At 44.3% G+C, this 13,106-nt stretch overlaps 1 protein-coding gene across 4 annotated transcripts in view; it reads left to right on the top strand.

The window, feature by feature from the left end:
- Positions 1-13,106, top strand: part of LOC147434521 (chromosome-partitioning protein, putative (DUF639)) — a 120,518-nt gene that overhangs the window by 94,113 nt on the left and 13,299 nt on the right. For all 4 annotated transcript variants that reach the window (XM_086490977.1, XM_086490974.1, XM_086490976.1 and 1 more), the window contains exons 9-10: positions 2,343-3,030; positions 3,926-4,038. In XM_086490977.1, coding sequence (XP_086347103.1) covers positions 2,343-3,030; positions 3,926-4,038 — 801 coding nt within the window. The remainder of the gene's footprint in view (positions 1-2,342; positions 3,031-3,925; positions 4,039-13,106) is intronic.

Below are 13,106 nucleotides of genomic sequence, written 5' to 3'. Positions count from 1 at the left end.
TTGAGAGGAGGGAGGCTCCCTGCTGAATTTTGAATTGTAACTTGTTTCTGCTCAATTTTGATGTCAGCTTGCTGAATTTTAACGCTCCAACATCTAGGGGGTGTATGTGCACGTGTCCCTTGGACCCTTGGAGGGGTGCGAACTCATGCACGAAAGGGCACAATCCGATGAAGAGGCACACGAAGGTCACCATCAGAGGGTTTACAAAAATTCATCGGGTACGCCACACACATCTGTGTTTCTATCCTATATTTATGTAATTGGAACAGAAAAATTCATCACGATTGTTTGTGTGTGTGTACCACCTTTCTTCTGCTTCAATGGAACTCCGGGAGAGGGGAGAGAGGGTAGCGGCGAGGGTGAGAGGCTCACAACCTTCGGGTGCCGGGAAAAAGAATTTGCTCTGATACCACTGTAACGATTCTAGATACTGATCCTTAATTAAGTACTTAAACTCATGATTAAGACTTAAGAAACTTGAACTGAGCTCAGAAACAAAACTCAGAAGACTTTGTGTTTGATTGATTGAATGAATGCTTGAAAACTGAGTACAATAGGCTCCTTATATAGGAGATGAAGAGTCACAAATGAAAAGGTATGACCCTTCACGAAGAGACACATCCTTTAGGAGAATAGACATGTCTTTAGGCGAATAGACACATCCATTGGAGGAAGAGTCGCAACCGTAGAGCGAAGGGGTGTGACCCGTTGTCGACCAGTTGTCGAAGGAGTGTGGCTTTTGGCAAAGATGCACGTCTCTTGAGCGAAGGGTCGTGACCATCCCAAGTGTGGGGGTTCTCCTTGGCATGTCACTTCTCGTATCTGCAACTAGGACAAGATGTAATACTGCAACATAGTCACAATCGTGACATTGAAATCAGTTGTATTGGGTGTCTCCCATGTCGTGCTAGAATTGTCACGTGCACATCTAACCCTATGTGCATGTGGACAAGCTACTTCATGACAAGGGTTCAGTTAGCTTAGGAAGTGTTCTGGCACCTTTGTGAGTCTGTTCGTAGGCCGTGTATGTCCAGGCACTTAGAGTAGATGCATATCCTGTGGTTGCACATAGCATGATCATCAACATTATCATCAGAATCCATCAAGAGCATTTTACAGTGCAGAGAACCTATTTTCCCTATTTTAGCCATTTTTCACTTATTGTTAATAAGTGACTTTGTTGGAAAACTGGGGAGGGCAATTTCGATAAGTGACTTTATAAGAAAAGCTAGCGCTAGCACTTTCTGGCAGAAGAGGCAGGAGGTACCAAGTGTCTGGTAGTGCACCTTCTCAGCAAGACCCCCAGAAGAAAAAACCTAGCGTTTTCAGCCATCGAGAACAGCCTAGCGTTTTCAGCATTTGCAGATCGGCCCCAGCGTTTTGCAAGTTGCAAATCAGCCTTGCGTCAGCAGTTTCCCTAGCGTTTTGCAGTTCCTTGGCAACAGTTCAACCCATAGCATCAGCATTTTGCATTTTCAGTAGTTAGACTCCGTACCGCAGCCCCCAAACCTCGCAGATCTCACCTTCTCGCAACAGATCCTCGCCGCACGGCCAGATCAGCCTGCGTTTGCAGATTCAGCCGCTGTTCGTCCGTCGATGTCATGGTCACCCCCGTAGACGTGGGCATCTAGCTCTCTTGAGAGAGAGAGAGAGAGAGAGAGAGAGAGAGAGAGAGAGAGAGAGAGAGAGAGAGAGAAAGAAAGCTTTATTTACGTCTACTAAAGGCCGAAGTCGGCCTATGAGACAAATCAATGTACATCTAGTGGTAGTCCGGGTGTCCGGAAAAGAAAATACTGAAAATAAAATGCTGAAATGAAAGCTAATCTAGAACCGGGATGTGCAGTGTGGTGGTATGATGGTAATGTGTGGAGAGAGAGAGAGAGAGAGAGAGAGAGAGAGAGAGAGAGAGAGAGAGAGAGAGAAATGAAATGAAATGTTATATTAACGTCTTCAAAAGGCCAAAGTGACCTATGAGACCAGAAAGTTACAATGCGGTGTATCTGATACAAAGTCAGATTAACAAAATAACAAATTAAATACATTAAACTAGGATAACAAAATATAAATACTGCGGAATCCTAAACTAAGCTGATAGGTGTGAAAGGTGAAAGGCGTGAAATGTGTGAACTAAGTAGTAGAGTGTGTAGACAATATGGGAGGGAAGTAGAGATCCATCTTCATCTGCGCTCTGGACGACGAAAAAGTATGGCTCAAATCCTTTGCTGTAGCCTCCTGAGAGAGAGAGAGAGAGAGAGAGAGAGAGAGAGAGAGAGAGAGAGAGAGAGAGAGGGATGAAATGAACTGAAATCTTATATTAACCTTTTGAATATTGCTGAAAACAGATCCAACGCGTGGGTAATAGAATTTGTCAATTTCTCTGGGGATGGAAGGCGGGAGGTTTGGTTTGCTTTCATAGATGAGCTGCTTTCAGCTTATGCATTCATATCTGAATATGGTCCTGCTGTTGATGATCCGGTTCTTTGTCATATACAAGGGTCTCAGCATGGCAACAGGAAGGTAATTGCATCTGCGATTAATGGGATTGCAAGAGTTCAGGCTGCACAGTCTACTTTGGGCAGGTTGATTGAATCTCCAGGAAGGCTTCTCCAGTTTTCACGCATCAATGATAATTCAGTTGGTGACCTTGTAAAACAAGCTTTGGCTGTGAATCTGTGGGGTGGAAAATTTGATGTAGATTACAAGGACTCCAAGAAGATTGCAGGAGACAATGCAAGTATTGGTGATGCTTTTAGTTCAGGCCTTCATATAACCAATATAGATGGAAGTGTCTACCTTCAAAGATGGATGAAGTCTCCAACTTGGCAAAGCCCAAGATCGTCATCATTTTGGAAGCACAAAGCTGGAGTTAAGGGGTTAATACTTGGGAAAGATCTTGTGGTAGGTGATCTGGCGTTTTTGGAAAGGGCTGTGAAGGTCTTTAAAGATCAAAGCCAAATGTTAGAGAGGACCAAAGCCACGATTGATGGAGCCCTTGTCAAAGGTATTCCAAGTAACATTGACCTACTCAAGGTAAGGGTTCTGATTTTTCCTATTTGATGCTTCTTTTAGTGCTAGGCTTCATCATGGCCGACTCTGCCCTGCATCTCTAGAGTTATGAAAGAAACTCAGTACGCAGATCATTGAATTGATGTATGCTCGTGGGTGTGCATGTGTGTGTGGTGTGGGTGCGTGGGAGCATATATTGGTACGTAGTTCTATACCCACTATTGGGCACTGACGACGATAGCGGGGATGTCGCAGTCAATACTATGCATCATGGAGCTTATGGTTATATTGTCTTGTGGGTGACTACCATGAGTCTATACCTTGCACTTTCCGTTAAGGGTGAATCTGGGCTTATCCTGGATTCATCTATATAATATGGTTATCACAAGAAAATTCATCATCATTTCGCTACTCAAATGAAATCATCACATTTTTTCTCCAATCGATGTTGTGTGCTACAGGCAAGCAATAACTACTACATCATGTCTCGACAACGCCTGCAAAAACTCGCTAAAGCTTTGATATATATTTTTCATAAAGCGGAGAAAATTTTAAGCTTTAATCTGCAGTGAAGTGTAATTTTATCTGATTACTGATGTAACTATTCAACAACATGCTAAATTGAGCGTGCTTCACAAAAACAGCATATGCCTTCATTGGAAAAAGTACTTAGCAATTATGTCAATTGTAGAGCCTGCTAGGCTCCCACGAGCACCAAAAAAAGGGGGAATTTGAACAAATAAGCATTGCAATTGCATGGTTCTTAGTGAACCTTTTCATTCAAAGCAGAAAGGTCCAGTTGTTGCTTCCTCTCTGATGATGTGCAGTCAATAGTATTTTATGTTTTAACAAAATTAGATCCTCTCAACACAAATTTCCTCTTCAAGAAAACCCGATTCTGCTGCCATTGGTTTTGCAGGAATTGATGCTGCCTTTTACCATAATGTTCATCAATTTAAGGAAGCTACAAAGGTGGCAAAACCCTCAAGCCACAGTGATTTTCCTTGGTACATGTTTATTGGTCTTGTACAAGTAAGTGAGATGCAACGCATCTTGCAGTTGTCTTTCCTGGATTGTTTCGCTATCTCTCTCTCATGTGCATTATCCTCTCCTACCTGTTGTTTAACCCCTTCTTACTTAAGCTTTAGCTTCAGTTGCCAGTTGTCCTTTTTTTTTTGTCTCGTAGGCCTAGAACACATTCTCTCTCTCTCTCTCTCTCTCTCTCTCTCTCTCTCTCTCTCTCTCTCATTCGAGCCATACTTTTTTGTCGTCTAGAGTCCAGACGAAGATGGATCTCTACTTTCATCCCATATTGTCTACACACTGTAGTGCTTAGTTCACACATTTCACGCCTTTCACCTATCACACCTATCAGCTTAGTTTAGGATTCCGCAATATTTATATTTTGTTATCCTAGTTTAATTTATTTTGTTAATCTGACTTTGTATCAGATACACCGCATTGTAACTTTCTGGTTTCATAGGTCACTTTGGCCTTTTGAAGACGTTAATATAACATTTCATTTCATTTCTCTCTCTCTCTCTCTCTCTCTCTCTCTCTCTCTCTCTCTCTCTCTCTCTCTCTCTGATTTGGGGGCCCTCAGTGGATCACCAGGGCAGATCTGGTAGCACTAATGGATGGAGATGTATGGAGAGGCCTCTAGTCTCTATGATATCTCGGATGATTCGGGCTAAGGCCTCAGTGCCACATGAGATTATTTGGGCTGAGCTAGCTGCCCCTCCTCTCGTAGTGAGGCCCTTACTAAATCAGTCTCCTTCATGCATAATTTATGGGACCTTCCCAGAGACAGATTTTCTCGGCTAGCACTTGAGTCATCCCGACAACTAACGTGATGAGAAAGGAAGGCCCAAGGAAAGAGCACTCATTCTACGTTTCGCTACGTTGGAAGCTAGGAAGGAATTCCTGAAGAAGATACCAACACTCAAGCAAACTGGGATATTTTTGGATGATGACCTCACTCTTAACACAAGTAGCACACATGCAAGAGTTGATGCCAGAGATCAAGGGAGCGAGGGAGAAAGGAAAAATTGCTTTCTACAGTGGAGGGAGAGTAGTGGTGTTAGAAAAACGCACCTCATGACGGTGCAAGACCTATGGAACCAATCTTAAAATGGGAGCGTCGCACTGTAATGGATCAATGAAGCTAGATGTAGGTGCATTTGATCCTAGCTTTAAGGGAAGAGACATTATTTTTTACTCGGAAACGCATCAGGCTTCTGCAGCACGTTACCTCGAGTGATAAGATATCATTGGGAGACTACTTGTAGGCAAGATTTGAGATCAACGTATAGAGGATGGGGGTCAAGAGGTGTGGCAATCTTATTCAAAGAGGAGCTTCAACCCCTCGTATTGTTCAAAGAGATGAGCCAGAGTGAGAGCGGAGACAGGGACGCCACTCTACATTACAATATGCTATTTTGCCCCCAACACATCTCATTATGCATCGCCTAGGGGGAAGTCACCCTACATGATATTGGATGAGGATATAGGGGAGTTTCCCATATCTCTAGGGATGGAGATGTCTTCTGAGAGACTTTAATGCCAAGACGGTCCAATCTCAGAGAGCTTTCTACAATACCTCAGAGGACATGTTGAGAGAATTGGATAGTGATATGGGATTGGCTTGGGTATTCGTAGGGTGAAGAGCACAGTGGATATGGGGGATATCTGATAGATTTGGGGACTGCACATGGACTGACCATCTTGAATGGCCTCTAGAGATTTCCAGCGTCGAATGGATTCACTTGTTTTCCTCATAGACATGGGGCTAGCACAGTGGATTATGTTTTGGCTCAACCCAGTTTCATGCCCTCTATTCAAGACTTTATAGTTGGGCCCATGCCTATTGGGGTAGCAGTAGATCATACCCTCCTCACGTTTACCGTCTCATTCCACTTTAACACAGCTCGAGTGGCACAGATGTCTATACATATCCAATACAGTTTTACTTCGGAGACTGATTCTGCCTACATAGATGGTATCTACAAACGCTTATGTACAAAGGATTTTGGGACACCTCTAAGAAAGCTCACATATATATTGACAGAGACACTACAGAATGCAGCAAAGGCATACCCACACACTGAGCCTTGGCAGTGATGACATTCTGGGAGCATACCCTAGAATAGCTGGTATGAAGGAGTGCAGAGAGACTAGAGCCTGACTACGGAGGGAGGTACTTCTAGGAGTCATTACTCATAGGCAATCACAGATTGCTTCTCGTCGTTTGGTATGGCGGAAGAAGAGGGCGTTTCTAGCTCGACTAGAGCAAGATTTATATCAGTTGTTTTTGAGCCGGGAATTAGGCGAGGCATGGCGACTCTTCCATGGGCATTCTCCCCCACCAGTCATCACTTCTACGGGGGTATGGGATCAATATGCATCATCTCTCTACATAGTCTCGAGGCAGCCACTTCTTCCATATCTGCGACAGCCATGCCCACACACATGTGCTTTCTTTACCGCTGAGATGGTAAGGAAAGCCATTAACAGGATGAAGACTACGAGAGCAGATGATCACGATGGCTTGGTAGCAGAGCATTTTATACATGCCAAAGATCTGCTTGCAGAGCTTCTAGCAGTGATTTTCAACCGTGCCATGTGCGAGGGCCTACTTGATACTTGGAGTTTTTCCACTATCTTCAAGTCACGGGACCCTATGGAGCTTGGGAATTACCGCACTATCATGATTGGACACATATTGACACAGTTGTACGCATCCATCCTTGAGCAGCAGTTGAGTAGATGGGCAGAGAGAGAGGGTGCAAAAGAGGTTTCTCTACTCTTGATCATATTTTGACACTTAGAGCCATTACTGAGGAGGAGAGATCACGTGGGAGACAGCTCTATTGTCACTTTGTGGATTTCCGCAAAGCCTTCGATACAGTGCCCAAAGCTAGATTGATGTGTAGACTGCAGGAGATTGGGATACCCAAAGAGTTGATTTGGAGGATCATGCCTCTATATAGGTCAGTAGTGGGGCATGCACGCACTCCAAAGGGGATTTCTGATTTGGTTCACTCCACTATTGGGGTGAAACAGGCCTGCCCGCTATCTTCTACACTATCTGCCATGTATGTGGATGAGACTGCTGACTACATTGAGAGGGATGGTGATAGAGGAGCACAGTTGGCAAGAACATGGATCCCACTATTGTTATATGCTGATGTTACTGTGTTGATTTTTGACTCCCCAGAGGGGATGCAACATCATTTAGATGCTTTGTACACATTTGCCCACGATAGTGGATTGTTTGTTAACCTGGGGAAAACCGCGGTTATGGTGTTTAACACCACACCACAGTGGGCCAGGAGGTCAGCACTCACTTTCACATATGGCCAGGAGACGGTGGAGTATACAGATGCATATGCCTATATTGGGGTAGTCTTCGGTGGACCAATGTTTTCATTAAAGAGAGCAGCAGAGACTAGATTGACTAGAGCTTATGCAACCTTCGGTGGATTGGAGAAGATGTGTTCGTAGGTTCAGTTTCAGGAACCTCGAACAAAGCTGTGGCTTTTTGACACTCTAGTGGCTTCAACTATGCTTTATGGGGTTCAGATTTAGGGACCCTTAGTGGACCACCATGGAAGATGTGGTAGCACTGATGGATGGAAATTTATGGAGAGGCCTCTAGTCTCTATGATCTCTTGGTTGATTCGTGCTAAGGCCTCAGTGCCACATGAGATTATTCGAGCCGAGCTAGCTGCCCCCCTCTCGTAGTTGAGGCCCTTACTAGATCAATTTCCTTCATGCATAATTTAAGGGACGTGCTTAAAGATAGCGATATGCTCGGCTAGCCCTTAAGTCATCTCGATAGCTAGCGCTACAGGGGGAGACAGCATGTTGGTATGGGCAGATGACATCATGGTTTCAGTCACATGACTTCAGCATGGATAGACTGCCCCCATTCCAATGCTCCTTGGGTGCATCCTCCCTTTCTCTTACATAGACAGAGATCACTAGACTTATACGTCCGGATTTGATTCAACTAGATACTAGAAGCACATGGATATAGCCGGTACAAGAGTTGGACACGAAGATGGCCTTGTATAGAGAGCATCTTCTCCAACTAACACAGGATGGATATGTGATCAGACCGGCCTATATGGACAGTCATTTATCCTATGGGTGACCACGACATCGACGAAGGCTCCATCTGAGGATTAGGACTATTCTAGCATGATATGGGAGACGTCGAGTACGACTATTTACAGAGGTGGAGATTGACAAAGCTCTTGAGTGACCAATTCAATACTTTCTCGGACAACGCCCGATGTCGAGCATCCTTGGCCATTGATGATGATGAAGATGATTTCAGTTTGACGATGTTAGTCTTTTAGTTTAGTCTCACTTTACTCCTTTTTCTTTTGTACCCAGACATTGGATTAGATGCACAAGGATTGTATCGGTTTGGTCTCATAGGTCATTTTGGCCTTTTGAAGACGTTTATATAACATTTCATTTCATTTTATTTCTCATAGATAGAGCTACATAGATTAGCAGATCTAGACGGCCAGAACTCCTTGGTTGATCACATCGATGTCATATGTTTCATCATTAGATCCAACCCATCATTGAGAGGCATAGAGCAGCTCCTACCAGGTTTGTCACAAAGGAGGAGATTGAGGCCATGAGACATAGGCCTACACTAGACTTCATCTGACGTCATTGTTCTGTAGGTTGTTGATATTCTGTTTAGTCTTTTTCGTGCTGGGATATGGACCATATGATCATGATGATGTAACCTTCTTTGGTCTCATAGGCCTTTTAGGCCCTTTGCAGACGTTAATATACATCTCTCTCAAGGATTGACTGATGCAGAGACTACAGGAGATGGGAGTACCCACAAAGCTGATTTGGGGAATCATGGCTTTGTACAAGGCAGTTGTGGGGCAGGTTCGTACCCCCCGAGGGGTTGGCTGAGCATATTCACTCCACTGTTGGAGTGAAACAGGGATGCCCACTCTCCCCTACATTGTTTTGTTTGTATGTAGATAAGGTTGTGGATTACATTGAGAGGGGAGGCCACAGAGGAGCACAGCTAGTAGGACCTAGATCTCATTACTACTATACACAGATGATATTGTGTTGATCTCAGATTCGCCAAAGAGGATGCAGCGACACTTGGATGCATTGCACACTTTTGCTAATGATAGCGGCTTGTGGGTGAACCTTGGCAAGACCAAAGTTATGGTGTTCAACACCACAGCACAATGGGCTAGGCGATCTGCACCGACCTTCGATATGGTCAGCAGATGGTTGAATATACAGACGCATACACTTACCTCTTGGGAGTGGTCTTCAGTGGTCCAAAGTTCTCCTTCAGAAGAGCATCAGAGACTAGACTGGCGAGAGCATATGCAGCTTCGGGGAGCATGGAGAGGATGTCTTTGCAGTTTCAGGAACCTCGAAAATAGATATGGCTTTTCTGACACTTTGAGAACCTCAGTTATCCTTTATGGGGTGCAGATACCGGGACCATCATGAGATAATCATAGTGGAGCTGGCAGTACTGATGGATAGAGATGTATGGAGAAGCCTTTGGTCTCTATGATTTCCAGGATGATCAGGGCCAAGGGCACGAGATTATTCGTGCAGCCCTGTTGGAATTAGGGTTGCAGAGAAACACACACAGCTTGGAGAAGACGAAGGAAGCTCAAGGCACACAATAGAGAGTGTATTCCTTAGTGTGCAATGGAAAGATAGATAGCCCTAGAGTGATGGGCGTATATACAATGCACGGGGGAAAAAACCTCCTAAAGAGGGAAAAAATGCCCCGGCGGTCCTAGTGTGTTCACACACATCACTACCACATGTATATGGTAACAAATCCCCCCTGGAGTGATGCGGTGAACGAGAGCTGGCACATGAGTAAAGGGAAGTGCCATGCCCTGAGGATCAGTCCACAAAGGGGAGTAAGCCCAAAGCTTTGCGGAAAGCTTCAAGCTTCTCACGAGACAATGCCTTTGTGAAAAGATCTGCAAGGTTGTCCTGTGTTGGCACATAAGCCAAGCTGATCTCTCCTGCTGAGAGCCTCTCCCTGACATAGTGGTAATGCACCTCAATGTGCTTTGTGCGAGCATGAAAAACTGGGTTCCTCGCAACTGCCAATGCGCTCTGACTGTCAGTGTAGATAGTGTTGGCAGTGTCCTGTCCAACACCCAAGTCAGCCATAAGGCGTCTGAGCCATACACACTCAACCGTAGCTGTGAAGACTGCCCTGTACTCAGCCTCACAACTCGAAGTGGCCACAGTAGGTTGCTTCTTGCTCAACCATGATATACATGAACTGCCAAGCATGAAACTTAAACCACTTGTGGACACTCGCGTGTCAAAACAACCAGCCCAATCTGAGTCCGAAAAAGCATGTAAGTCTGGCGGCAATGATCCCCCCTTGGGATAAAACAAGCCAAGATGTAAAGTGCCACTAAGGTAGCGGAAAATCCTCTTGACAGCCTGCCAATGCTTAGACCCTGGGCTATGCATAAATCTGCTGACCTGCGAGACTGCAAACTGAATATCTGGCCTCGTGTTGCATACATAAACGAGGCAGCCAACAGCAGTTTGGTAAAGAGTGACATCAGCAGGATCGCCAGCATCATGTAGACTCAACTTCAAACCTGTTTCCATGGGAGTGGCAATAGGTTTGCAATCCTCAAGTCCAAACTTACATAGCAATGTCTCTATGTAACTTTTCTGACACAAGGCAATACCACCATCACACTGCTTAAACTGTATACCCAAGTAATGATGCAACAGCCCCAAATCTTTCATCTTGAAAGTAGCATTCAAATCAGCCTTAAATTCAGCAATATGTCTCTCATTTGGTCCAGTGATCAGCAAATCATCAACATAAAGAACCACAATGAGAAATACATCATCCTCACGCTTTACATACAATGTGCTTTCTGTTGGACTGTTACGAAAGCCTCGTTTAACCAAATGAGTGTCAGCTTTCTCATACCAAGCACGAGGAGATTGCTTCAACCCATACAAAGCCTTCTTACATTTGCACACTTTGTCCTCTTGTCCTTTTATGACAAAACCGCGAGGCTGCGTTACATAAACTTCCTCAAATATGTCACCATTCAAGAAAGCAGTAACAATGTCTGATTGATGTACATCCCAACCAAAATGAGCTGCCAATGCACATAGCAAACGCACAGTAGTCGTACGACAAGTGGGAGCAAAAGTCTCTTCATAATCTATGTCTTTTTGTTGTGCATAACCCTTTGCAACAAGTCGAGCCTTATGGCGATCGATCTCACCATCCGGCTTGCGTTTCAACTTGTAAACCCACTTCGTACCAATGGCCTTTTTGCCAGGAGGCAAATCACATAAAGTCCATGTGTCATTCTCTATAAGTGCATCATATTCTGATTTCATGGCAGCAATCCAATTTTCTGAATTCTGTGCTTCATCAAAAGACAGAGGCTCCTCAACATCATGTAAACTAGACACAGCCAAAGCATAACAATCTGATGCATAAGATGCATGGCGAGAGCCTGAACGAGTACGACTAGATAAAGGTGCATCCAATTTACTGTCACGCAAAGTGTGCACCAGCCATTTTGGCATACCTCTAGCCTGCTCATTTTCAGCCCTTTCCTCATCAAGTACATCATGTACATCTGCATCAGTAATAGGCTGTTCTAAAACATTTTCAGAAACCCCCATAGGTTGTACATTTGCCTCATTGGAACTTACATTCGTATTTCCACCACTGAAAAGAGGCAACAAAGTGTCATAAATGTCCTGTGAGCTTACATTACTGTCTCTAGTACATGACAGCAAGGGTTGAACAGAATCTTCCACAAACACTACATCCCGTGAAACCAAAATACGTTTTGTTTGCGGATGATACAACCTGTAACCTTTGCTTTCAACACTATAACCAACAAAAATACATTTGACAGCCTTATCATCCAATTTTCTGCGCTGCACTTGTGGCACCAAAGCATATGCCAAACAGCCAAAAACACGCATGTGCTCAATAGAAGGTTTTCTATCATGCCATGCTTCATATGGAGTAATAGACTGCAAAGCTTTCGTAGGACACCTGTTAAGTACATAAGTGGCACACATGATGGCCTCAAGCCAAAAAGAATGCGGCAAAGCTTGACTTTTGACCATACATCGTGCCATTTCCATTAGTGACCTGTTTTTCCTCTCAGCAACACCATTTTGCTGAGGTGTATAAGGCACTGTACATTGGTGTTTTATCCCACGACTAGCCAGAAATGCATTAAATTCATGAGACATATACTCCCCCCCTCGATCGGAACGGAGGGTGCCCATAGTACATTTTGAGACATTTTCAGCCATAGCCAAAAATTGTTTGAAGCACATAAAAACTTCGGACTTCGCTTTAAGCGGAAATACCCACGCATGCCTGGAGTAATCATCAATGAAAGTCACGAAGTACAGGTAATTGCCCAAGGACGGAGTTTGCATGGGCCCACAAACGTCACTATGCACAAGCTGCAACCTGCATGTGGCCCTAACTGAACCATCCTTTGGAAACTTAGAACGCTGCATTTTACCCAGAATACAGCCTTCACAAACATGTTTGATAGGTGCTTCAAGAGGTGGCAAAGAAGCAACCATATCAGATTTCTGCAAACGCAGCAAACTGGCAAAATTCAGATGACCAAAACGTGCATGCCAAAGTTTTGCATCTGAAATAGCCCTTGAATCTGCAACAGCATTTGCAAAATTTTGTCCACACTTGTCATACAAAGTGAGCTTATACAGCCCACGGCACAAAAGCCCAGATGCAACAATTTCATCACCAAAACTGAGATCATGAACTGTACATCTGTCATCCACAAATTTGACTACAAGTCCAAGTCTAGCAAGTGCGGATACAGACAAGAGATTCTTCTTGATCCCAGGTACATAAAGTGCATCAACAAGTGTGAAGGAGCTGCCATTAGCAGCAGTGAGCACAATCTTTCCAACTCCCTGAACTGGATAAGAGGCGTTGTTGGCACAAGTGACTGAATTCCCATGAGGGACAGACTCGAGAGAGGTAAACAATTCACGATGTGAGGTAATGTGCTTTGTAGCACCACTGT

The sequence above is a fragment of the Adiantum capillus-veneris genome, chromosome 19 (genome assembly GCF_014529385.1).
Source record: "Adiantum capillus-veneris isolate H3 chromosome 19, ASM1452938v2, whole genome shotgun sequence".
In the NCBI taxonomy this organism is placed as follows: domain Eukaryota; kingdom Viridiplantae; phylum Streptophyta; class Polypodiopsida; order Polypodiales; family Pteridaceae; genus Adiantum; species Adiantum capillus-veneris.
This window is presented reverse-complemented; position numbering and strand designations above follow the sequence as displayed.